This window comes from Cuculus canorus, chromosome 6 (genome assembly GCF_017976375.1).
Source record: "Cuculus canorus isolate bCucCan1 chromosome 6, bCucCan1.pri, whole genome shotgun sequence".
NCBI lineage: Eukaryota > Metazoa > Chordata > Aves > Cuculiformes > Cuculidae > Cuculus > Cuculus canorus.
Window position 1 is genome coordinate 14,128,047 of NC_071406.1, and position 27,774 is coordinate 14,155,820.

Here is a 27,774-nt window from a genome sequence, read left to right on the forward strand (position 1 = left end):
ACGTAGAAGCTTCACATCATGCTTCTACTCCTTCTCAGATACAGCCACACTGCCTCCAGCATGAGAACTTTCTCCAGGGAAAAACATGCGAAAGGGAAACACTGGGGCTTTTATGAGCTCTTGTCCTCTGCCCTAATTAAATACACAGATGTTATAACATGGAAAACCCAAGTACTTGAATTCTTGCCCTTTCTTTAAGGAAAAAGAAAAGAGGGACCTTCAGAAGAAAGGCTTCCGCATCAATAAACAGAATAAAGATGCGAGCCCTTAAAGGAGCTCTTTCTCTAACAAGGGCAAGTATTCAAAGCCTTGTGCTTTCCATGTTGCAACACCAAAATTTTCCTGGCAGGAAAAAAAATCCCCACAAGCCAAGATAAAAACCCCTCTCTTTCAAGGTTGCAAAACCCCAGCAATGAAGGGAGGCAAAATACTGTATGCACAAATAAAAGAAATATAAACTTATTTGAATTTTAATTCTTTCAATGACACTACCCAAAGTTTAAATAAATAAAAAAGAAAGCAAGCTGCAAAACAACTCTTCTGCCTTCAAGCTGAAGTGACCTTTGATCTCTCTCTGGCCTCCTGGCTGAATTGTTCCCAAACTTCCTGAAGAGAAAAGCAGAAAAGCAGACAGCTTGTCCTGGGATGACTAGCAGCAAAAATCCTCAGGAGAAAGGGATGCATGTGAGAGAGGAGTGGAAAGGACAGAGAGGGAGCCTGGAGGAAGGAACGGTGCTTGGTGTTTCTCCACTGGGTTGCACACCAGGGCTCTGCAGGTCCATCTGGCCCAAAGCAAAGGCACCCAGGCATTGAGAGGGGCACTTGGGAAGAAGAGAAATAAAAAGGAAAACTGAAGTGCATGAGTAGGATAACTTCTAGGCAGTGAGAGTTCCATCTAAATCATACCAGGGGAAAGAAAGGGAAGAAGAGAGAGACCACAGGCTCCTTTCACCCAACACATGGGCACAATCCCTTGCTTTGCCAGTACCAGTGGGCACAGCCCTACTGACAGCTAAGGCTTTAGCCCAATTCATCAATATGCCCAAGCCATGTCCTTCTGGCCATCTTTTCTCACCACCCATTTATCTATATGTAGTTTATGACCCATAAGGAATTCTGAACCATTGGGAATTTTTTGTTTTATTAAGATATTCCACTTTTGGTTTCTTGCCCAGATTAATAATTCTAGACTGCCATTTTGCAGCCATACCAAACGAAATCCTCTGCTAATTGCTGTTAGCCTGCACACAGAAAGGAGTGTATGAAATTAATGATAGCAACTCAGTTGGAGCAACAGCTAATCAAAGCAGATTAACCCTGGCCCCCACTTAATTCTGACCTGATGTGTCTATACAGCCCTTGCGTGTGAATGCATTTAACCAGGCACATCACTGTGCTGATTTCAGTATGAACAGCAGAGAATAAATGAAGATAACATATGCAGAAAAAATTGGAGAGCAATCTTAAAGTCTTGTCGGCGTGGCAGCTGAAAACATAGGCTAGCCACGAATTGCCTTAGCATCCCTTGTTCAGCTTAAGTTTGCTGTTTCACTCTGTAGCACTTTTCCTCCAGACACTGCATTGATGGTCTTACAAAGCTGGTATAAGGTCAACAATAAAGTATTTTAATGTAGTGTTGGACTCAAACACACTAAGCACAGGTCCCACAATCTTCTGGGAGGCAGGGAACTATCATAGACTCTTCTTAGGTAAGAAAATAGACACAGAAATATACCCAAGACAGAAAGCAAATATGTAAGAGTTTGAACATAGGTTTGGCTCCAAGGTCTAAAATCTGAAATAGCCTGTCCTGTTTAAGTCTACTTTCAGTGAGAGATTTCAGCGAAGGGAAAAAAATGCAAGCCAAACATTTCATCACACTGCCAGTGCTATTGAATAAATGTGGGTGGAGGTCTACAGGGAGGGAAGCCAAATGCTTTATGCAAGCTGGCTAGCACAAGGGTTTTTTTCACAACATAATGTGGGTGCAGATACCAAATGCTAGAGATGCTTTGTACAGAACTGCTCAGGCAACAGCCTGCAAGAGGGTGGGCTGCATTTTTTTTTCTTTTTTTTTCTTTTTAAATGAAGTTGTTGGATTCCAATGTATTCTTGTTTGTTTTTTAAAAAATAACTGTTTCTGCAGACTTAGAAACTTATAGAGCCCCTCATGTTATATCCTTACCTGGTAGTTTCATCTTCTAAAACTAGCTCCTATATTGGGGGTGGGCTCCTCACCAAGCACTGCACAAAACATCAGCTTGTAAAGGATTTGATTGTAAAGGACAACTGGAAAGTCTAGAATTTATCATGATGCATCTGATAATGTTTGTCACTAATTTTATACCATAAGTGATTTACATAACCACATATAACCACACCAAGAGCAGCTGTCCAAGTATATGGTGACCTCAGAGGATGGCCTAGATCCAAAGCCACAGAAAGCTGTGGCAAGTGATAGTCTTTCTATTGGGTGGATGTTTCTATTGGGTGGATGGTAAAGGCTCACATGCTTTTCCAAGCAAGAACATTGCCTTTCTTCCAAAATTGTTCAGAATCTAAGCAGTAGGAAAGAGAAGGAGAAGCTGCAGTTTCACTTCCGTGACTGCAAGGCATTTGTGGGACCATGAACTCTGAAAGTCAGGGATTCCCAACATGTCATTCAAGGCCACAGCTGAATTGAGTTCCGGCCAAGTACAGCCACTAAACTGAGCAAAAGAAAAGTTTTTTCACTAAAACAAAGGGTTAACTTTCTGCTTGTTGGAGAAAAAACACTTTTACCACTCCCATCCCAGGTCAGGGTTGTTTTTTGACTAAACAAAAATTCCAAATACTCAGTGAAAGCTGCCTTTTCTACTTTCAAATAGTTTAGAAAAACCAGGCTGTTTCAACTATGGTCAATGTGTACAGTGGCTGGTTCTGTTAGATCAGAACACAGAACATACCAGCAAAGAGAAATGTTGCTCGTTTTGGAGGGCTGGATCCTGGACTAAAAAGATTTCATTTACAGCAGGACTGGATCTTTCTTTCATACAACACTGGCATTTTAAAAATAAAGATGCACAGGTATGTTATGCAATGGTTGAGTGAGAGCTGGTATCTCTGATGCAGATGACATGAAGACACATTTGGGCACCAATTTCACAAATATTATCTCATATCAGCTATCAACTACTAATACATTTATATGAACAAATGTTGGCAAGATGAAGTTGTTTGTTTGTTTTTTAAATACTTAGTAAAGGCTGTTCTTTAAGGACCTTGGGGCCAATTGTACACACTAAATGGTACCTGATAAATCCTTAAGAGTGCAATTAAGTTTCCAAATCAAGCATACAGTCTTCACAGGAAAACCCACCAGCCTTCATGTTCCACCACTCATGCCAATCCCCCAGTTTTCTGTCCCCACAACAGTGATACATACACAGAGACACCAAAACTCTTGATGACAAGAAGGTAGAGGTAGGAACTCAACGCAAGTGAGGTTAAATTTAGTTCAGTTGTATTAGTGGCAAAAACATGCACTTGGGTCATTAAGGCACAGAACATTTGCTTGCTTTTATGTACTACCTAATTACTGTATAAAGCCAAACAAAACTTATAACATTTAAGAACAAGATTCCTCTTATGGCTGTGGTCAGTCTCTCTCTTGCAGTACAATCTAATAAGTTGCACCTTTAGGTAATATAGGGCTTTCTCCTCACCTGCAGAATTAAGATTTTTCCAGTTAGGGGTTTTTGGTGGGGGAAAGTAGCTGCTTTGGGTTTTTCTGCATTTTGTTTGTTTTTTTAAAAGAGGTTTTTCTTCAAAGAATGGAAAGATCTTGGTTACAGCAGCTCTCCAGGTTGGCAACCTACCCATATTTAAATGAAACGGATAACTAGATATGAAAAAAAATCACACCTGAATGATGGGAGTTAAGAGAATTACAGCTCTTCACTGTCAGTGGATTACAGTTTTGATTAAATGTTTTTTCTGCTTATGACCCGCATTCAGTCCCCCACCCACTTTTATTTAGGGGATGAGCCTAACCACAATGAAGCATCATTAGCCATAGCCACCTCACAGTGCTATAATTGACCCTTTATGGAAGCCTGCCCCAAATGTCTATGATGATCTATAGGCTTACGCGCTCCTGCAAGAAACATTTCTATGCAGAACTGAAAGCAACACAATTGGAAGCAGAAGCTTTGCAGGACATCAGCTGCAGAACACGCGCTGCAGCCCATAGGCCAGCTTGCACTCAAATTCCCAGCAGCCCACAGTGGAGTCGGAGGGACACAGGGCACAACACAGTGTGGGAGGCGCTGAGGTCTATTTGTACTTTGCTCAGCTAGAAGGGAAAGGGGACCAGAAAAGTAGCTTGCTTACCATCAAGGATTGCCCACTGCCCATCTATTTCCGTGTGTTTCAGGTAAGAGTCTTCAATAGTCGGGTCATAGTCTGGCACGAAAATCTTCTGGAAAAACTGAATGGTGAGAGCGCTCTTCCCCACACCACCATCTCCAACCACCACCAGCTTGTATGTGGGGAGGTTTTCGCTGGGAACAGCACTTGTAGCCATGCTTCCAGCGTGCTAAACCTGCTGGAGAAAAAGATTATCTCCAATCACTCATTAGCAATGAAAAGAGGCAGCATGCACAAGGCAGCTTTTACCTGCTGCCTAAGAAGTGAGGATGAAGGCAATACAGAAATCTAAAATCCTTTTGGACAAGAGGAGCAGCACCTACCACCCCTGACAGCTCTACTGCAACCCATCGCTTGGAAGTGCAGACAACCCCACTGCTATGGCTTATTTACTTCTATCTCATCTACAAGGATGACTAATTGCCACCAAATGCATGTCCAAAACTTCTATAATCTTAATACCTTTCCTATAGGGGCTGAACCCACATGGCCATTGCAAAAATCACCCTGGCTCAGCACAACTGTCAAGCTCCAGACAATTTCCAGTTGCCAGTGACCAAATACTGTTAGTGAGACACAGCTGTGCCATTCTTCACTGCTTAACCTGAGGTACAGCAAACATTAAATGGTGCATTACATCCTGGGGCAAAATCTGCAGGCAGAACTGGCAGTGATGGATGAAACTCGATTTAAAAGTCCAATTCTGGCCCCACCAGCAGACAAAAACGCACTTAGTTGCTTTCTTCACCCTCATTTTCAAGTTCAAGAAACAAAACAAGTAGGCAGCAGGCCAGGAATGACAGGTGGTTTTGTTTTGCCTTGTTGGTTTTTTTTTTTTTCTTTTCAATAAAAAGCCCCAACCCTGCCATGGCAAGAAGGCTGGTTTCTGTGGCTACAACACAGCCCCCAGAGCCAGGAGAGCGGCTTCCCCTGCAGCGTGGTCACACCACTCCCCTTGTCGGGTGAGCGACAGAGGAGCTGACTCTTCAAGAAAAGAAAAAAAAAATCGCCAGCTGCAACTGGGCAGTGGCACAACACGTGTGGAGAAAGGAGAAGAGGCTGCTATTGCTGAATGTCCCATTTCAACATTCAACAGCAGCAACCGCCTATTTAAGAAGCAGCCAGGCGAGCGGTTTTGTATGAACGCTATGGAGGGCAGTGCCCTCCACCTGCCCCCAGGGAGAGCAGTGACGGCTCACTCAAATTAGATGGAAAATGGGTGGCCATTTCCCAGATTTGAATGACCACTGCCTTTTCAGGGATGTTTTTTTTCAGCCAGCTAAAAAGAATAAAACCCATCCTAATGATAAGGCTCAATCAAGAGAGGGCAGCTGATTTCCTTAGTATTAGTTTTCTTGATGCAAGCCAAACAGCACAGGAGCAGTTGTGGTGGCACTTTCTGCAGGCAGCTGCTCCCACACATTCTGGTTTTGCTCAAACCCTTGGAGCTGCAGGCGCTGGCTGGGGTCAGAGCAGAGCGGGGACAATGCATGCTCTGGACTGGCTGTTCTAAAGGAACCTCCATAAACTGCCAGTATCCTGATCTATATCCCCACTACCCACACAAGCTTTTGGAGGCTTTCCTGATAACCACAGGGATTTTTCTTCATTAGTAAGAAAACTAACTTTTTCGTTCTTAGAAACCACTGAGCAAGGCTGGTGTGATCGGTGTCACAGCTGGCCCTGGTGGTGCTTAGGAGCTGAGACTGCAGAGCACGCACAGGGCAAGTTGAGTTTTATAATTTTATTTCAGCCTGTAATATACAAAACAAACAAAAAATCAGAAATTCTTTACTATTTTATATTTTCCAAACAAAACACTTTGTCTCTTCATTTCCTAAGAAGCCCAAAAGCTGACTTACACCATTTTTCAAACAGACAAGAATATAACCCCCGTAATAATTTTGTTTCACTTTGAAGAAGATATCAGACTTCTAAGTTTAGTTTCTGGTATCTCTAGTTCCTTTCTCTTGATTCGTACTATTTCAGTTTAATAATCTCTATGTTGTGTAAATTAATTGCCTTGACCCCAAATTAAGGTTGTGTACTGGACATTTGTCCTTGAACCAAATGTATAGGAACTGTCTTAATTTCTCCTCTGAAAAGAAAACCTCATAAGAGGGAGAGAATGGGTGATCACAGAAGTGAGATTGATGAGGCTACTAGGAAGTGCAAAGGCCTCTCGTCCAAGTTGAGACAAGCTAAAATTTCCAAAGCAAGGAGAAACATGATCAAGTCTGCTAGTTTCTAAACTATCTTCGGAAGAAAGTCTTCAGAACAGCAAGATTTTCCATGACAACAAACAGCTGTTGGACCAGGAGGAGACCAAGCACCAGCTTGGGCCTAAACCTCAGTTGCAGTTCCTGACCATAATCCCAAGGAAAAGTTTCTTACCACCATTTTTCAGAGAGCAAGCAACTTTCTTATATTTACAAGATGACACATCAACAAGCACCATGCTTGGCTGCATAGAAACCTACGAATTTCAATTAAATTTCTCATTTTTGCTTGGAAGACCAAGTTTTCTTTCTGTGCAATCCTGCTTAGGTCAGGTGATCCTCATGGGCTCTTTGGGACACAGACCCTGGCTAAAACCCTGCCCTCCCCCTGCAACATTTGATGACAATTTTTTCCTTTATCTGTGGTTAAGATTTCACCCCATCTGTCTTTACACGATGGAGTGGCTCCGTCCAGGCAGTATAAAAGACTGATTGTTACTGATATGGTGGGGAACAGGCCACAGATGTTAAAACCATACTCCATTTGTGCATGATTTTTGACCTCATCACAAAAGCCAAAGCTACTGCTGAGCAGACAAGCATTACATTTCCATTGACGTATTTGTACCAGCCCCTTTGACTCGCTCCTAAGAAGCCTTGACCTTATCTTGCACGAAATGCTCCCCAAAGTACTAGGATAATATTTAGCCCATTGTACAAACTGTGACTCTGCCCAATAGGCTTATGGGTTGAATCAGGGCATTTGCTTCCCATCATTTCCAGAAGTTTAGTCATACTGTATGTATGAGCTACCAGACTGAGTATTATGTAGCCTGAGGAGAACAGCAACCACTGTACTAAATAAAATAAACTAATAAAAAAAGAAGTCAAGAACTGTAGGCTGGTTTGTTGAGCACAACCCCCCATATTTTAGGTGATGAACAGACAAAAACTTCTATTGAGTGTCAAAAAGCAACAAGTTTAGATGTTTCTGCAGGGCTGTTTCTACTGCTCATGAAAACACTCCCCCTTCAATCCAGATGGTCGGTTCCGTGCTCCCAACATGCAGGTACATAATGCAAACCCTCCAAAAGCCAAGTACTTAAATTCCTCTACACCTCTACCTGCCCTGATAATCAAAACAAGAAGACAACTCATACCTTGACAAGATTATCATCTAAACCAGCCAATAAATCAAACCTTAGAAAAAACATGCCACCTCCTGGAGAACATTTAACACCCAAAGGCATGCAGAGCTTCCACACTGGCTGGTTACATCGCTATGGGTAAGTGCACAAGTCTTGGGCTGATTTTCATGTGTTTTTGGCAAGAGCACTGACAATGTCCTCCTCAGACAGGAGCAAGAATAAGCATGTTTGCTGTAGATCTGACTGGGAAGAACTAAGCACAGACATTTTCATCTATTGTCTGAATACAAAGCAGCATGTGGTAATACGCTAATAAGCTCCAATGATAATCATCTTACAATTTATATAGTTGTTTATTTTGAAGGAGCCAAGAGAAGGATCCATACTCAATGCTGATGAATGCCATCAGAGCTCTGGTTAAGTCACTGGAAGGAGGCTGATTTATACTGCTGCCTTCACATGTGCCAGCAAGATCTGTGTCATGACAGCACAACCCAGTAATGCTGAGACAGTCAGAAATGTGGCTACTTCTCGGATAGAAGGCAAGGAACAAACTGAAATGCTGATCCAGGAGTATCACTGAGTCTGAGCCTCCTCTGCAAAAAGCACTTTCTATGGAGACAGAATAAACTGTATAAAACCCTCATTTACCTGTCTGGTCATGGAGAAGAAGTGGAAGGGCTGAGCTGTCCCTTTGGAGCAGACAAGTAATATAAAAACACCAGGCAGAGATTCAGCTTAGTGTGTGTGACTTGCCCACTAAGCCCCAACAGGTCATCGCAACATGTAGGTAGTGTATTTATGTCATCCCCATCGTCCTTGCAAAACTTGCCCTGAATGCAAGTGGAACAGATCTTAGCTGATGTAAATCATTATCATTTCTGTTCATCCGAGTAGAGGTGTGGCCACATACAACAATAATAAACTCGACCTCAGATATTTGATATTGGATGTGCTTTCCCCATCCTCAGTTCCAGCTCTGCTCTTCTGGAGGCAGAGCTCCCAGGGCAAAGCCATTACAGCTGTAAACAAGCTCAGAACCAAGCCCTGGATTTGCAGAGGAGGTTAGTGCAATTAAAGACACTGGCTCCCTGAGAGAGAAGGCCAGCATGACAGTGATTTACGGTCTCCATGGCAACATGTGACACAAATTGCTTAATTCTGCTATGAAACCTCAAGAAAAAGCTGCAGCAGGATCTGTGTGGGAACCACCAGCTCCCTTCTCTGCTGCAGCTCTCCAAAACTGAGAGCTTCAAGGAGCCTGTGGCCACTACAGCCATAGTCTGAAATTTAGCATATACTTAAGTATATATATATCTGCATGCTGATCAATTCCATCAGCCCACAGCCACAGGAACTTTTCTATCAGTGGCTTGCTTTGGTCCACGGATAGCTCTTCACATACGCCCTGCCAGAGCTCTGTATACCTAAAGACACCAACTTCACCTGAGGCTGCGGAAGACAATCAGCCACCAAGGCTGCCAACTACTCCCACGATTGCAATTAATAACTCTTCCTCTAGCCACAACTCACTCGATTACGCCCTTTTACCCGGCCACTTTGCAAGTATTAGCAGCTCCATGCAATGCCTTCAAGGCTGAAACTCTGCAAGATCTGTACACTTCCCTTTCTGTTCCTTTTGCAGGCTGCTGGCTGCAGCCACGCAACCACCATGACACACCCAGGGACACTCGCCAGGTACCAAAATAGTTCAGCCTTATATGCTGCAGGCAATTCCGTGGACTGGGAGCTACTGAGAACCCTGGAGATGTGGGACATGCCCTTTTAGGAGACAGATATCTCCTCTGAGTCATGTTGATGAGGACCAAATGAACTACTTCTCCCTCAAGTTGACATGACCCTGTTCCAAACCTTTGAAAGCCAAATGACCTGTGGGTATATGAACAACCACTGCCAACTATTATTAAATAAAGACGATTAACTCTTAGCCAGGTTTCCTCCAGTCTTTCAGTTTTCCTGACTGGTCAATGCCTAAAAAAGGACACACCAAGCAAAAGCTGAGCTGCCATGTGCAACTCTTCAGTGGGAAGGCAGCATGGAAGAGATCAGTTGCACAGGAAGCCAGAGCCTGATGCCCTCTGTAGTTCTGACAGCAAGTTGTTCACAACCCAAATGATATTTCAACTCTGAGGTTTTCTTATAAGGAGGATCCTGCCAGGTCCGAATGTTCTCAACTCCTGTCAGCTTCCAGGAGATCTGGTAGAGCCCAGCACCTGGCAAGATCTGCACAGGAAATTACAGGTATTTCGTTTTGGAGCAGGGATCAAAGCACTATCAGATTGCTACTAAAGAGGAGAAAGAGTCATAAACTAACTGCTGTTTTAAAAATAAAATCCTCAACCAGCAAGAAAGAGCTGCAACTGGTTGGGTTTTGAATTTGGGAGATGTAGCTATGGGTCCTGGGAGCAGCCTTGAGAATTCTCCTCCTGCACAACAAAGATGGTACCCTGAGGGCTGTGCTCCCTGGACTTCTTACCACTGTTCTGTGCCAGCCAGACCTTTTCTCCTTTTCAACCCAAGATTGCATCGCCTGTCCCACTGAACAGATGCTGCTCAGATATACTGTAAGAGAAATAAAACTCACCGGGGGAGTAATGAAGCACTTGAGATGCACACAAAAAGCAGCTAAAGGCAGTCGCTGCCTGATGAATGCTTGCTAGTTATTTCAGGAAACATGGAATTATAGCCTGAACAAATAATAATAATAAAAAGCCACATCACTGGAAATTGCCTTGGTGGTAGGCGGCCCCCCGTCTCCCCCTGCTGCGAATCCTTAAGCGATAAGAAGGAACTCTCGCTGTAGCACTGAGCAGCAGCTTTCCCGTGGCCAGGCTGAGCTTGGGGGTTCACTCATACTTACTTGGTACCATATGCCCGTTTGTGTCCTGATCCATATGTAAATTCAGCAGCACAGCAATCGTCAATCATATTGACAAATGTGATCTGAAACAAACTCTGCTTCCATCCCCTATCTCCTCCTCCACCTCCTACAACCACTCCATTAATCTTCAGCCTGCTTCTCAGTGATTTAGTGCCCTTTTCAATATACATAAGAAGATGCCTGCCACTCTGATGAGCCAACACTCGGAAGAAGCAGCTAGATTTTTAATTTTTTTTTTAATAAAAACAACACTGAAGTCAGATTTGGATCATCTGTAGAGTTACAGCACTGTTGCTACCAGCTCTGTAGGAGAATCCAGATACGTAACCAGAAAGCAGCTAGGTGAGACCTATTCCTTTATCTCTCAGGCTTCGATTAAAACTGTACGGTTTCTGGTTTTGGGGTGTCCACTAGAGGTTGATCCAAGCCTTCTGCTAAGGTGTGAAATGAGAGCATCCCTGCACATTAGTCTGGGACCTGAGCAAGCAGATGGCTCAGCTACTTTTACTTCCATCACTTCTGTGTCTTTAAGTCCACCATTCCTTTCCTTATTCATTTATTTCCAAAGCTCTCAGGAGATGTTGGGGGATGACAGATTCTTGTATTACTCTCGAAAATTCTTGGGTTGTGAGGCCAGGAATGCCTCTCTTACGTTATCATGGAACTGATGAAGTTGACCTAAACATACTGTAGCAGAAAATCAGATAGCCAAGATGTTCCTCTGCCCTGCCCAGCCAGAGATAACACAACAAGAACAAATTTACAGTGGAGGAAGCAGCTTAAAATTCCAATAGCTGCCCTTCCTGCTTGCACAATCCCTGGAAATGGGCAGCTTCCCTCCTACACATCCCAGCCTGCTGACACACCACTATTGAGACCCCAAATCAACTGCCCTGGGAGGTTTTGCTGCTCTGTTACGCTGCTCAGCAAGGTTTCCAAAGCAATAGTCCAGTGCTGCGGCAGTGCTCACTTTGCAGCCAGATGCTCTGCTGCCTGCATGTGGCCCTGCTGCTGGCAGCACAGCCAGATGTGCACGGTACAGGCAGATGAGCACAGCACAGCCCTCGTGACCTTGGCCAGCACTGCCTTGGGCAGATGGAAACAGTCCACGTGACAAATTTGTGCACCACAGACTGGTTCTGTGGGAGAATCCCTAGCAGCGCCAAGAACTTCCCAGCATGGACTAACCTCAGGGCTCCACCCTGCCTTTCCCATTGCAGCCCTGCGTCCCCGTCCTAAAACAGGGGGTGTGCAATAGTATCCTGGTGGCACTGTGCATCCACCACTCCACCCAGCTCCTTGATGGCTTGCACTGCTGCAGTCTTATGGACATCATGCTGCGCACAGGGCAGGCATGGCTGAGCCAATGTACAGACTTCATGGCACCTACAAATGCTTTGGAGATAGTTTATGGATAGAAAGGGTACAGGGCCGTCTCATTCCAGTCCTGCAAAGCAATCAATTATTTGTGTCCAAGTTTGTCTTCCTGTCAGGCTCAATTTGGTATTGAATACTTTTTACATCTCCAGTGTTGCTACCAAGTGGATCTCTTCGATCTTTTCGGACAGATATGAAGAGCTGAGGGCCGTTAAGGTCCCTGGTAATAGCATTTCCAGGAGGGCATGAGTGAATCCTATCAAGTCCTATGCTGATGCTCCCTCTTACAGGGTGGATGGAGGAAGGTGTGAAGAGTGGGGATCTCCAAGCTATTTCCAAAACCCGTGCTCTACTGCAAATCTTCTCCAAAACTTGACTCATGACTAAGTCTTTTCTAGGCAATATGACTATTATTGTTCATATGCCACAGAAAAATCAGACAGATTGCCCATTCCCTCTCTGCACTGCAGTGTTGCCTGGAATTACCTGTGAGCTGCAGGGCAGCACTGACATTTCTGCAACACTTCTACACTCCAGGGCACAGGGCAGGCTTGCAGGGCACTCTGTCAATTTTCTCAGACTCCTGGATTGAGGACAGTCTTCCTGGTTCCCCGCAACCCATTTAATACTCATTTACAGCTACAAGAGAGAGCAGAGCATGCTAGTGTGTGATGCTGAAGCTTTAGAAAAGCTTCACCAGCATGAATTTCAGAAGATGAAGGAACAGCCATCACATAAATGCCACCTCCAGATTTACCCAAACAGGCACTTGGCAGATTTTAGGTAGAATTTTGTGTATCTAAATGGTAGAACCATATGGAAGGCTGTTTTCCAGGCATCTACTGGGTCCATGACATTACTCTGTTGCTTGGAAGACTCCAAGATCTCATCACTGGCCCAGGACCCGTAACCGTAATTTTTTCCAGGCTTGTTAACAGTGTCTGCCAAGAGAATGAGTCTCTTATTTATGTACAACATGCTGGGGAGGCAACTCCATACTTGGTAAATCCAGCCAGCTTGTGCGACAAAGGAGTGTGGGCAGAGCTTGGGGCTGGGTACCAGGATAAAGAATGGGATGGGGCTGCATCAGCCCCTCCTCTGACCTACACATGTAGGTGTGCAGCTCTGTGAAGCCACAGCATTCCCAGGAACCCACCTAAGGACAGGATTCTTGTGCACCACCAGCATCCTTGTCATGCGTCAGGCCAGCTCCAGTGGCTCTTCTAAGTCCCCTTCTTTGGCAACCTCCTTGGCTGTCAGCTCCCTCCCTGCTCTCCTCTTCCTGCTCCCTGCCAGACTGGGCAAGGCCCCCCAGTGGCAAACACACCTTGACACTCTGACCAGCAGGCAACTGGCCAAATCACCCTTGAGGAATAGTTTATCTACGCATGACTCAAGTCCTCCCTCCTACCAAGTGCATTAACCTCGCCAGCAGCAGAGAGAAACCTCCCATAAGGGTAACCCTGTGGAAAAGATGTACTGGGGTCCCATCCAGTGCTACTCAGTACTTGCACTTTGCTGCTGAATGCTCAAGATTCTTCTCGGGTATCACAAGTAGATGATTCCATATATCAGAGAACGGCAGCTGAAAATCAACACCTCTTTGAAAGCACCTTATAGGTCAGTTGACCCAGCTTTAGACCCCTGTGGCTACCCCTCACCCCTCAGTTTCAGCACAGACCTGTGTAAGGATACCCTAACACTGGTTCTTTCTATGCTCAGTTTAAACTCTCTGCCCCAACTTTTAAGTCATTCAACTTGCAGCTGCATAGGAGGGTATATATGTACATTCATTAATACCTCCCTTATGCCCTGTGGTTTGGCAGGTGGTGTTGCATTATGGATTTAAACAGTGCCGGCAAGTGAGTTTACAGCACTTCACTGGATTAGCATGCTATGGGATATCATACCTCAAGTATTTTGCGCTCTTGTGAAGCGCCTCCAATAAACAAGGCGACAGCAGGGCTCCAACCACCACTACCTCTGTGCAATCACATCAGAAATTCACAGCTTCAAGAAAAGATAAACCTCCTTAAAAATCAATTGCCATTTGGGGCAGAGGAGGAAGAAAAAAAAAATAGCAACAGCAGAAGTCTCTCTCCAATTAAAAGAAAAGGGAGAGATGCACTTTCCACTGCCATTGCCACAAAGCATTTTTCACACACACCAAACAGTAATGACCTATAAAGCGATTCTAGTATTCACATGGGAGAAGAGCAGTTCACATGGTTATAAGCATTTCAGAAGTCAGCCTTCAAAATACTCAGCTTCCCAGCGCCCCACGCCTTCTGGATGACCATTAGGTTGGCACTAACAGATTTCTAGAACTGTGCAGTCAAATTCCCCAAGATGATGCTGTCCCAGAGGGATGAGGAGACGTGCTGAACTACAGCTGACCCATCAAGGATCTCTGTCCCTGCAGCAATGCAGACAAATGTATCACTCAAGGAAGGGGCAGATAAGGACCTTTGGTGGGACAAGAGAATAAAACACTGGTTAAACACCATTATCACCACATTGCTCATCATTTACTGGGGCTGGACACACTCACTTCTCCTTAAATGTGAGTGGTACTACGTGCAGTTGTGCCTGCAGTGGTGCAGAGCCCCAACTCCTACAAGTACACAGGACTTCTGCCTTACCTGGGTAATAAGAAAAGTCATTTTAGAGGGAAGACCACGCACAAACTGAACAAAGCAAAGTAATTGGACAAAGTTTGAGTCTAGACTATTGACGTCAAACCAACAGCTACTTTCAAGGAAGAAACTCTGGTCCTTGATTAGCTCGTCCAGGGCATAATTTTGGTTAAATTACTCTGTTCTCTTGTTTGAACAGGTTTCCTTGCTCAGATTCTTCAGAGATTCAATCCCCTACAGACGTCGTCTGAGATGTTTCATAGAAATGTTTAAGCTCTGCCATCAGAGCCCAGGAAGATCCATTTTTAACTTCCAACCACCATGCTACTGTGGAGTCACAACAGAGTCAAGACATCAAGACCTTTTCTCAAAAACAGTGGGATATAGTGTTGCATTGCTCTGAGCTTATGGTGCATCCTACACCTATATAGTGCCATTATTTTTAAACAACCAGCAAAATAAGGTTAGCATTATTCCTGGCAACTCAGCCAAATCTCTCATTTGTGTCATATTTTACATACCAGATTCACAGAAAGAGCAAGAAATTTCAATTTGGCCCTTCTCTGAACTGCTGGGTTCTCTGTAAGGGACATTCACTACACATAGGGGTCCTTTTCATATGCTTCAGTACCTTCAAAGACACCACAAAAATAAAATTGGAACTGAAAGACAATGGTAGATATTTCCATGTTTCATGACCTTGTGAGCTGTAAGACAAAATGTGGTGGTTTATCTTGATGATGTCTTGACATGTTTCTGCATTTCTCTATTAAAAGCACAGTCAGAGACAGCACGGATTGCTACCACTTGGAAAAAAAAAAAATAAAGCCCCAAAGCATTAAGGACTGGTAAGGGACAAGATTACTTTCATCCTGCCACAGCATGCTTCAATTTAACCACTGCATCTCTCAGCACTTTTGGCTCATATTCTTTTACCACATAGAGACGCAGTTTAGTATACGCCCAGCCTTAGGAAGGGGAAATGATATTTTGGGTCATCAGCTCCACCCACTGTGTCCACCCACCTCTCCACTCAATAGGGCTTCTGAAGTGCACTGTTCTCAAATGGGAGTGAGAGCACATTAGCGTGGGTCAGAAGGGCTTGGGGAGATGGAGTGCTCTTGAGGTTGGGAGGCATTTTGGGAGCTTGCCAGGGCCAAGCAGCTTCATCAACAAGTCCCTCACCTCCCGTTGCCTGTGAGGACATGCCGCCCAGGGCTGCCTGCTCCTCTGACCCCTCCATGGATGCTAACACGGACTCCCCCACCTTCCCCAGCTCCCTGTTCATTTGCCTTGAAGGTGGCAGACCTCCACCCAGGAACCCTTCAACTCTTTGGCTGAGACAACTCCTCTTTGTTCCTTCCTACCTCCCAGCTAGACCCATCCACTTCTTTGTAAGAATTCCCAAACCCGTGTGAACTGCAACTATCATTATTTTTCTCTATCTTTATTCCTCAAAATGGATGAGGCAATCTGACTTCCAAACAAGAGAATTGCTCCCAGTGTTTCGTGTAATGGAAGGATTTATCCTTACACTGCACAAAACCAAACAGATGCTTCAATGCAGCATATGCCTGAAAACACAATTTTCCTGCTTTGCTTCAACAACCTAACATTTTTTTCCCCATATTCTTTTGAAGCTGGTATGTAAACAACATGGAGTGACTTGCTGTGCTCAGGAGACCTTAGAAAAAGAGTTGCATTTCTCTGCCCTTCTGGATCCACTAAGTTATCCTCTGAGGTTCAAAGAGCCCCTGAAGTTCATAATTTAAAAATCCAAGGATTAAAAATGGGTTGCTGGAGATCTTTACCAACAGAAAAGTCCACTGAAACTTTTCTGTTATTTAATAATTCAAATCCCAGATGTTTAATTAAACAGAGTTGCTATCTGGTAAAAAGAATAAGAAATGCTTATCCCCTTAGCCGACTTTGGTGATTAACATTAAAGACTTTTCACACTTAGCAGACATTCACTCCAAGTCAAACTTTTGAAGATGGACTTAACACTCCACATTTAAAACTCATATAACAAGGCTGAATAGTCATATAAGGGGCTGCTCATAGGACAGGGGTGATGCAGAATCTTATTATCTCTGTGCCACATGGAGCCATTTTGCAGAATGTGCAGAGGCAACAATGCTCAGCAGAGCATTTTAACAGTGCATCCAGCATCATTTTAGACCAGAACAAAGCTCAAGAAAAGCAAATGGTCTGCTCAGCTCCTCTTCTGTCTGGAGATTAAATTTAAAAGCATTCACAGCATGTGGAGCAAACAAACCTCTCTTGCAGTGCTCTGTGCCTGAGCTACAAAATATTTTCTGAGGGAAGAGCTAGAAGTACACATTCAAGTCCACCCCATCACTACGGCTCATTGTAACATTCAAACTTTTAATCCAGAGTTCTGATCCTTCACCAGCTGCCATCAAGGTCTCTTCAAGTTGAAGCAAAGCAAAACGTGCACAGATGGGCTCATGCGATACCTGCCTTTTTTTCCAAGGCAGACGTAGACTTGTGGCTAGGCAGGTACCTTAGCATCAAGACCATACACTGCTCTGAGAGCTAGGATGGCAATACTTCACGTTGCACTGTCATTTCACAAATACAATTCATAAAACTTGGGGGGTTGCCAGAGCACTGGGACATCTCCTCCTCCTCTGAGGTTATCTGGGAGGTCTTGACTCCATCAAACACCAGCAGCCACCAAATCAGCCTCTGGTCTGCAGCTTAGCAGCGAGCACTCCTGAGCTGAAGGAATTCCTTCAGTGATCTCCTCCTTCTCAGTTCCCACAACACAACTGCTTCCAGGATTGAGTGCTGGGTACTGAATAGCTTCTTACCCATGAGTCCTACTTTATAGGCAGAAGTCCCCCCGCCCCCAGCAAGTCTCGTATTTATGCTGATGGCTCTAATACCTGCATACCAACTATTACACAACTACATATTTTCTGAAGATCACCACCTCTACTAAAGCGCAGGCTGTCTACGCAGACCACCCAAGCTATTTGGGTATGTTAAGTACAGATGACAGACCCGATAACATTTGGATGTGCCTGAAAGATTAAATTCCACCTGTATCCTGTTACTTTTTGTCATTTCATACCTTTTTTGAGTCTTTCTTTTTCACGACAACCAATTGGTAAAGGAGCTTATATCACAGGCTTGCAAACTTAAAGAAGGAATTCCTCTAAATTCTTTTCTGGAGTGACTGGGTAGCAGCTAGTAGAGAGACATGCTACAGGGGAAGTTTTAGTAGCTCTTTAAGTGGGAAGGCCAGTTCAAGAGAAAAATGGATGGGATTCCCTCTGCACCAATATCCATTAACATCCTTTTAAGTTGAGTTGGGTGGGTCATTGTTGCAGCTACTGCATATCAGACTCACTATTCCACTTTGTGCTTCCAGCAATGCAAATAACAAACTCCTATTGAAAAGCTTTTCAACTCCTCTTAAGACTGCAAGATGAGCAAGTATTTGTTTCCACAAACAGGAACCAACCTTACACCATTACAGCATTTTCTGTTTTTCAGTGTACCCTTGAAAAATATATTGAAGGAACCTTAAACACACTTATATTAATATGGATATGACAAATTCTTAAAAAAATCCCAAATGAAAACTGCAAGAAAACCAAAAACCCCAATAAAATCTGAAGATTTCACTTGAATAATTATTTTCTGCTCACTTTGAAAACACATCTTCTCACATAAATGGGCAAAACAGAGGAGCTGCAGAGCACTTTGCTGTTACCAAATCTGCATTTCTTGTCTGCTGTCCAGGTTTGTTCACAGTGAGTCCATCTCTATCCTCTGTTCTTGGCTCACCCAGCAGAGAAGACTCAGCCCCAGTTCATCCTCCACCTGTGATCAGAGCTGAGCCCCACCGGCAAGTAGGCACTTGGAAAGCTGAATTCACTGGCACTCTCCAATAGAGGAGTATTTCATTAAGGAACTTTTAAACAAACAAAAAACCAAAACAACCCTTGCACTTCAAAAGTAAACACAAGCTAACTTAACTAGTATCAAGACATGCCATAAGTGAAAGTATCCTAACATCCCTGCATCCCTAGCAGGCTCTGAAAGGAAAGCTCCAGCAGCTAGTATTGCAGCAGACCACAGTCTTCTTTCTCTTTAAGACTACAGCTCTTGTAAAGGAGTAGGCAGAAGCCCAAACATGCTCAGACTCTACCTGCTCCCACTCAGGGTACAGGTACCTCCTGTGGTGCTGTAGGCATGACCTGAGAGGCACAGGGATAACCTGGCTGTGATCAGCCTGGCTTTCCAGAGGAGCGGTAGCTGCTGGGAGGGTAGGATCTCTGCTGCAGCCTGCAGCTCAGCGAGCTCCCGCCCAAGCCCAGGGAAGTTGACGGCAATGATCACTCCCAGATTTTTCAAGAATAGTTTTCACTGTAACCAGCACAAGGTACACAATATGGGCCCTGAGTGAGGCACAGCGTGACTTACAGCTGACTTCAGTGGGCTTTAGTTTGATCCGTAAATCCTCTAGGCACTTCACAAGAGTGTTGCTCAACCCCTGCTGCCTTCAGCCTCACAAGATGCAGACATAAATACTTAGCATTAGCATAGCTCCCCATGACTCATTTTTTCTCCTTTTTAAATATAGCATCCTATAAATGTAAATACATTCTGAGCAATAAAACTCATATTGTTACTGTTCACCATGCAACCAATACAAAAAATTCCTCCTGCTGGCTTTATGACAGCTTTCTCCTCCAAACGTAAAATGCTGATGCCTCTCACTAGGCTGGGATGGAACAAAGGTGGCTTTTCTTCTGTCAAAGAGGCCAGGGACACAACACAGTGGCAGCAGATGTGGATCCAACAGCTGGGCAGAAGGCTTCATCACCAACCCAGCCACTTATACTAACTCTGTTAAAAAGAGCAGAGCTGGTTCTGAGAGCAGAAGGAGCAGGGATTTGCCCAGAAGAACGGAGTTTCTAAAGCTGTGAAGCAACCTGTGTCAACATCGGGGAATCTGGGCTTGCTGAAGAAATGGAGGTGGCATCTCTAGTTGGGGGATGCTCCCCATCCCCCATCTTCCCCCAGATACAATCATCTTCCTACCTCCACCACAAGGCTTGAGCTTTCCTCCTTACAAAAGCCAAACCCATCTTTTCTAGCCAAGGAAACGCCCAAGTTGCCTCAGAAACACTGAGGAAGAACCTGATGGGAAGAGCAAGCGTGGAACAGTGCCTGCTGGTTTTCATGGGAACTGAGTCCTGGTTTCAGCATCCTCCTGCCTGTCCTGCTGCAGACTTTCCTGTGTGCTGTGTTTAGCTTTACTGAATATGCCAGTTCCCCAGCTGTACGAGTGAGATAAAGAGTAGGTCCTTATCTCACAGGTAAGTTGCAAAATAAATAGATTGCATTACAAGTGTTACAGGTATGCTTTAAAAATTGCACAAGTATGAAGACTAATCTATTACTGCTCAAAAAGTAATCCAAGATTGATAGCAAATTAAAGCCTTACCTACACAAACACATATACTAGAGTATGCAAGGCTGTTTTCTTAGTTTATCTGTTTCCTCTGATAACTACGTTTGCCCTGGTAAATCGAACTGCTCCAGTCACGAGCCATTTGAATTCAGTGCATTAAATCACGTCTGGAAAAATGTATGTTTTGCTCTGTCTACAGTGATGGCCAAGACATCAGTCATCCTCCCAGCTGTCCTAAACACAGCTGAAAGTACATGCTCACATCCATCCTGCTGTCAGATGACTGAAGAATAGACATGTTTACATCTTTGACCTCTCAAGTATGATTACCCATGAGAATCTATTTTCCACGGTATTTTCCTAGTTGTTGCTTCAGCCTCCTTATTTAATATCTGAAATGAGTGGAGCGGCAGAGCTGCCACACTTGTCCTAGAAACTGTCATTTTGAAGATGTGATAACAAAAGTCTTTTCCTTAAAACTTCCAGAAGTACATGTGGCTTAAAAAGCTGATTTCTGTTTAAAACAATGACTAAGACTCTTAGGAATCTAACTCCCGAAGGCACACAGGTAGTTTTGAATATGTTACCCTTTTAGGGTAATTATGCCATCGAAGTTCCAGTGAAAAGCTGATAAGCGTTACTAATATATGCTGATGAGTGAGCTTGTAAGTGAAAGACCTTCTTGCTTTATTTACACTCCAGTAAATCGGAAAACACACCAAGACTTATTTTCACTTACAAGAGTAGCAGACCTGACCCCAGGAGAACCTTAGCAAGGTTAACCTGTAGCTCAGGGAGCAGTTTTATTGTAATCTGGCTGTGAGCTGATGCAATTGTACTCCTTTTCACTGGAGGTGGTGGAAACTTGGAGCAGCTGTTTGGTCTCCAGTCAATTAAGACCAGTCACTGCATAAACCAGTGATCTGCCCCACCATATTTGATCATTACAAGTTACCATTCAGATGGGAAATGGTCCCCAAGACTTACTCAGTGACACTCATCTCAAGACCAAGAACTAGGTAGGTGCAGCCAGGAACTGACAATAACCAAGCAGAGAGAGCAGAGATCAGCAAGTATCTCACCCACCTTTGGGAAAATACAGTTTTTTTTCCCCTCCAGGAAATGAAGTGCCCACTTCAGGTAGGTTTAGCAAGTGAATACCAAAAATGAGCACTGCTGCGAATTCAAAAGAGAGGCTTTGTATGAAAGTATGCAGGATTTGCAGCAACAAAGAAGGCTTAGATAGAGGAGGGCTGAGAGGGATGAAGGAAGAATAAGCCATTTTTACCACACTGCATGAAGTTATATATTTGGTACAACACTCTTTCCAAAAGCAGACCTTCTGCAAGAGAAGGCAAGGCAGGCATTACATTATCTGGGAGAAGGTGAAGAGGTGCCAGCACACTTTTTAAGCTGCTCTATAGTAGTAGTACAAGAAAGTAGTTCAAGATTTTAATCTCATCAATGGCTAACAAATTCTGAAGCAAATAAGTTTTAGCAGAAAATTAATAAAACGCCTCAGTTGCAGAAGCATTGAGCAGTTGTTCTGGTCAATTCTGGCCAGAAGAGAAACAGCAGGAAGGGGTATCCAATCTCAGAGTATCTTGGATAATTAGATGCCTTCTGAAGTATCTCAGCACTTGCTATATTCACACTTCAAAACACCCTACAAAGAAGAACATTTTAGGAAGAAGAAAAGTGAGCTGTATGAGAGGCAAGTTCACAGTTATGGGTACCTATAAGAGTTGCTGACCTCAGCCTCCCCACCTCGGTGCGGTCTGAGAGAGAGATGGTACCTGGGGGCATGTTTCCCATCTCTTCAGCTAGCTCCAGCCATTGGACTGGTCCCTCTGATGAGACCTATACATCTGTGTAGCACTAACCACCACTTACTGCAGAACTAGTGTACAAAGCAGTAAAATTAATGAAAGAGTCAGTAATAAGAACCATAAGTACTACAATTACAGCAAACAACTTAAAAATACTGTTACGCCCCTCCAACCCTGCTCCCACCTCTTTCCGCGATCATTATTTCAGGAGACATATTTTTGAATAATTATTTCATCATCTAAGAACAGGTGGCCGGTTTGCCATATCTCTGTGCAAGACTTCCATATATATTACTCCTCCGCTGACATTTTCTCATATATATACATGGATCAGCAATTGCTTCACTACATTCTCAAATGCAGAATAAGAGTCATAAATCTCAAAAAAATGAGGATGCCACGAAATTCAGCATCTGAAGTTACAGCTGTTCATTTCTTCTCCCTGTTCAAAAAGAGCCACTCGCAGCTTATTGCAGATGTTATTGAAATTGATGGACTTGCTCTAGATTTACACTGGATACAAACACTTGAGATGTGACCCACTGGAGTGTTGGACCTTCATTTCCCCACGGAGAAAAATACAGCCAGTGACATTCAAATAGAACAGAAAGGCTGTGCCTCTCTCCCTAAGTATCTTCTGTCAAGTCCCTCTGTTGGCAACAACAGGAGAAAGAAGCAATAACTCCACCAAGGAGCAGGCTGACATTCCTCCCATCTGCCAGTCCCACGCTCATTCTGTTTTCGCTTGGACCAAATCCTCCCAGCCCCTTCTGCTTTATACTTCATTAAACTTGGGTGTCTCAGACACTAAGAATAACATCATTGATCTTTGAAAGGTCACTTTCAAGGTACATTTCTATACCTTAACAACACTTTTCTTCCTCAGCCCTGTCTATAGCACTGCCTTGGAAACCCAAAACCAAATTTCACAGTTTCCATACTGTATCTGTCCACTCAGCCCTGATCTACTTATTTATGACAGTAAAAGCTCATGCAAATACCACCATCATGCAAAACCACTCTCCTTTGTTCCCGTGGATTCATGTCAATATACTCCATCTCCAGAGCCTCTGCATCAAGGGCTTCATCTTCTCATGCAATTTCTTCTGCCTCCACCTCTGCAGGTAAGAGAGGTAAAGGGATGCACACTCATGGAGAAGTTACAGCACTGAGGCAGGGGCATCTCCCACAGGCAGAGGCACTGCACAGCAAAGGCCAAGCGATGCTGGAGCCAGAAGTGACAGCACCGCAGAGGCAGTGCAAAGCAAACACACCAGGCAAAACTCACCCGCACACAACAAGTTAGCAGGGATGCTCAGCTTGGCAAACAGGGTGGTAGGTAAAGACTCCTGGCTTGAATCCAGCCACAAAGAAGTTTCACACCCAAAGAAGGAAGATAAAAAGGAAAGGGGAGAAATGAACAAAACCAAACAGCTTTCCTCAAGGAGCCCTTCAGAATCAGGAACAGAAGGGAGGAGAGTTTCTTTCCTGACAGTCTCAACAGCAAACGCCACTGACAGCACGTAGTGCAATCTGAAGGGCCATGTAGGTGTTGGCTATAGGACACTGTTTCCACCCACAGTTAAAGAGGAGCTCTAAGGAACCACAGCAAGATATCAATGATAGTGATTTATCACATTCATCTGTCCATTAATCACTTGTCCTTATGTTGCCCTTGTGTATTACTTCGCCAATGACAACACCAGCTCAGGTACAGGATTCATCCTCCTCCTTCCAGTCCCCAAATACCATGTCTCTCCCAGTGCCAAAAAGGCACTGGGGAGAAGGAAAGTAGTCCTCTGTAACAGCTGGTTTTATTCCTCCTTTTTGTTAGCCCCAGCCCCAGTTTAAGAAAAAAACCTAACCCAACCCATACCAAAAAGTCCCCCCGTGAAGAAGGCAAGCTTTGTTTCTGCAATTCTTAGTTCTTCTGCAAAAAATCTTGACTTTGAGAAAACATCCACCAAACCTTTCAATAAATAGAAACTGCCTTTCACATAATTTCCGAAAACAGATGCTGGGCCAGCTCTGACCCTGGTGCAGCTGCTGTGGTTCAGAACTCATGCTGGTGGGGTGTCTGGCCTCTTGCAACCTGGGCTACACACTCTATCAAATAGGATATCTCCCGAAATGGAGGAGTAAAAAAAAAAAAAAATAAAAATCAGAGAAATTCAAACAAATTGATGCAGAACTATAACACGAAGAATACCCATTTTCTATATGCACACTGTTAATTTTAAAGAGATGCTATCAGCTTTTACTTTCAAGTTGAAGTACGTGGAAAGAAATCCCATCTCTATTAGGCAGTCCACAGCTATGTTACCAAAAGTTGGGGTTTTTTAAAGCTATTACTTCATAATTTCCTTACCCCACCCTTGTTCTCTCTCTTATCTTCTAGTTTTATTTAAATTAACAGATCTCATTTCTGCAATGCTCCTAACAGATTCAGAGCAACGGACACACACCTTTCATAAAGAAAAATAATGACAGCAGTCTTAGGCCTTCAAAAGGTATCTCTCTTCTGCAGAAAGAGCCTGAGCTAACTGGATAATTTTATACTGAAAATTCAGAAAGCATATCTATATCCAGGTATGACTATGGTCAAGTTGGTGCACTTGTTTTCAGTACCAACTATTGCATGAACAACAGTTTCCAGATAAGACATAAATAGAATGTTTCCAGTTGATAGCATCTCTAAGTCTGCCACAAAAACCTGAACTTAAGACACCGAAGGAGTTGGTGGCTTAGATTTTCACACTTCCATAACATTAGGCAACTAACCCAGAAAAGCACCAGCTGATGGGTGCAGAAGGTCTGCAGTTACCTGTGCCGAGGGAGAGCCTCACACAGGGGTCAGGACTCTACTGTACGCTTTGCTCTTCTAATAAAACCCCACACTCTACCCTGAACTGCCTTGGTTTAAAATCACAATTTGTTGCACAAAGCGATCAGCTCGGCAGGGAGAGAAACTAGAGCAGCCAAGCGCAGAATGCTGAGACTGGTCCAAGCAAGGTCCGAGTCTTGCAGCCAGCGTGGCTTTATCTTCGTTTCTCTGTCTGGGAAACACTGTTTTCTAAACACTGTTTCCAGGGCTCTTGAAACCTTTTGAAAAAGTAACAATAAGCTACAAGTTTCCATTGTCCTACCCAGCTATCCCAAGAGCTAAAGTCCTTGTCCTTCAGTTGTGGTTCAGTCCGTTTTCTCAAAGCAGAGAAAAAGTAAAACCAGGAGAAAAAAGCCAAAACCTCCTCTTCTCCTTATTTCTTTGTAGCTAAAGACAGCATTTACATCTTCCTTCTAAAAGTCTAGTAAATAACTTAAAGGCACGATTCTAGAAGCTTTCACTAAGTATTTTGTGGTCCAAGAGCAGCTTTAACGCAAGATAAATCTTGTGAGACACACAGAACGCGCAAGGGGGAGGAAAATAAAGATTAGCGCTGCTCTGAATCTGCCGGGGGGAACCCCAAAGACAACAGGACCCCAGCAAACCCTCAGCTCACGAAGCCCTTCCACGTAACGCCGAGCGACCCCCTCTCCCCCACGCACCCCCTGAAGAAGACGCGAGACCCAGAGCCCTCCAACCATGGCTTTTTGCATCCCGTTTCCCAGCGTTCAGGAGGGCAGAGGCGACCCCCTCCCCCGGTCCCCGGCAGCCGGACCCGCGGCTCGAAGCCCCCCGTACCGTCCCGAGCGATGCTGAGAGCGGCGGCTCCGCGGCGACAGCGCTTTCTGCGGGCGGGGAAAGCGGCGCTGCCCTGGGAGCGCTCCTCCCGGCGCGGGGCGGGGGAAGCTCATGCCAGAGCGGGGCACCGCATTTCAGCAGGAATCACTGGGAGGAAGAGGAAAGGAGAAGGGAAAGCCCCGCCGCCGTTACCGCCGGGCGTCGCGGCGATCCCACCCCCCGCCGCTGCCCCGCACGCCCTCGCTCCGCGGGGGCAGACGCGAGAGCAATTGCTATTTATTGTTGGGTGTTTTCCTCCCCCGCCGAAAGCACCACCCACCCCTCTCCCCGCTCACCCGGGGCCGCGCCCTCAGCGCCCGCCCATGCCCGCAGAGAGGCGCCCCGGCCGGGCAGGAGCCGGGACAGGGGCGGCGGCAGGGTCTGCAGGAGGGGCAGCCACAGCAGGGGCAGGGGCGGCAGAGGTGGCAGGAGGGGCAGGGGTACCAGGAGGGGTAGCGGCAGGGACACCCGGCGGCAGCAGCGCCGCCGCTCCCACCCCGGCGGAGCCCGCTCCCCTCCATCGCTTTTATCGCCGCGGCGGCCGCTATAACAAGCCCGGCCCCGCTGCCGGGGAACGGGCCGGGTGCCTGCATCCCCCGCGGGTCGCTGATGGCGACGTATTCCTCACTTTTCAGGTGGCTTTTCCCGGGGGAGGCGCTGGGCCCCGCTTGGCTCCCCGGTGCCCGGAGGGGATGTGGCTGAGCGGAGAGGAGCTGAGCCTCCGGGCCACGGGGTTCTGCGCCGCCGCCGCCGGCGGAGGAGGAGGAGGAGGAGAGCGAGGAGCCGCTTCCCTGCGGGCGCTGCGGGAGGGACGGGGCGGCGGCGCTCGGGGTGGCACAAGCGGAGCCGGGGCCGCGAGGGACGGGGTGCTCGGAGCATCCTCACCCCCGCATCCGTATTCGGCCTAAACGCAAGGAAGCCTTATCAACTTTTATCGCAACAACAGCAGTTGTTCAGTGCGGCGAGGCTCATCCCAGACCAGATGTCATGAAACGCGCAGGCAGTGGTTACTTTTCCTACCTCTTCTTGGTGCCTTTGCGGTTGGAAGACTGAACCAAAGCGGCGGCGCTTCACGTCTCACCTGCGGGTTCCTTTGCCACCTCACAGCTTCCCCTTGCAGCTAGCAGGAGTCTGCACTCGTGTGTTTACACACGCCACCCTGACAGAGGATGCAGGCAATGGCTACGTGAGATTAAACCATGCCAGGACAGGCTGGTTGGTCTGACTGTGCCCTGTGTCCTCCCATGGGAGCGTCATGGGCACAATCCGAGAGTGTTCAGGCATGTGCCAAGCACCCGGTGCGTCTCAGCGGGATGTAATTAGGCACCTGCTGATTTACTTTACTGGGACAGGGCCCGCCTCCATGCTGGTCTGCGAAGCAAATCTATATGACTCTAATTGGTTCTTACAGACAAGTGAACAGACCCAGTTCCTCTCCTGTGTCAAATTAGCACCACATACACCCCAGTACTCCCTGAAAATGTCTACCTAAGGCAGCCTGGCATCGAGCTATGGCCTGCGTGAAACAAGAGAGAGCTGCCGTGCTGTCTTTCCCAAGCAAATGAGAGGAAGAAGAGCACGCTGGCATTTTACAAAAAGATACATGAGCCTTTGCCTTGAAATCTGCATTGATCCAGTGGCGTGAAGGAGGTGAGAGGAAGCAGACCCACAGCAAGTGGCCAGAGCATGCTTGGCTGCGGCACTCGTGCTGGCTAACTCTACAAATTCTTCACTAACCTCACCTCATCTTGAGGCATGGGAGACCTGTCCAGGGGAACCCTGCAGGCTTTCCCAACCGAACCACAGGACAGAGGCATTTTGTTCACATGAATCAACAGCTGGGTTTGTAAGACACACGTTTGTCAACAGGAGTCCCAGACCTGCATGTGAACTTGATGCAAAACTTGTCTCCTTTGTTTGCTGCAAATTTTCCTTCCAGGTCAAAACAGGCTCCTCAGTTTCCCAAGGGCAGACTTTGCCAGCCGCTTTGTGCAGAGCAGTGATGGAGGTGGCTGGTTACAAGAAATATGTGGGGTTTTTTATATCAACACATCTTGCTATGATTGAAGCCAGCACTGGCAAA

At 45.4% G+C, this 27,774-nt stretch overlaps 1 protein-coding gene across 5 annotated transcripts in view; it reads right to left on the reverse strand.

Annotated features, from left to right (window-relative positions):
- Positions 1-26,962, reverse strand: part of MRAS (muscle RAS oncogene homolog) — a 42,992-nt gene extending 16,030 nt beyond the window's left edge. The window contains exons 1-3 of one of the 5 annotated variants that reach the window (XM_054069814.1): positions 25,653-25,922; positions 23,259-23,323; positions 4,372-4,582 (exon numbers count right to left, since the gene is read on the reverse strand). In XM_054069814.1, coding sequence (XP_053925789.1) covers positions 4,372-4,564 — 193 coding nt within the window. In that variant the 5' untranslated portion in view covers positions 4,565-4,582; positions 23,259-23,323; positions 25,653-25,922. Of the gene's footprint in view, positions 1-4,371; positions 4,586-23,258; positions 23,324-25,652; positions 25,923-26,711 lie in introns of those variants that run through there. The other 4 variants (XM_054069812.1, XM_054069813.1, XM_054069810.1 and 1 more) reach the window with 4 other exon arrangements.
- Positions 26,963-27,774: the final 812 nt, after the last annotated feature.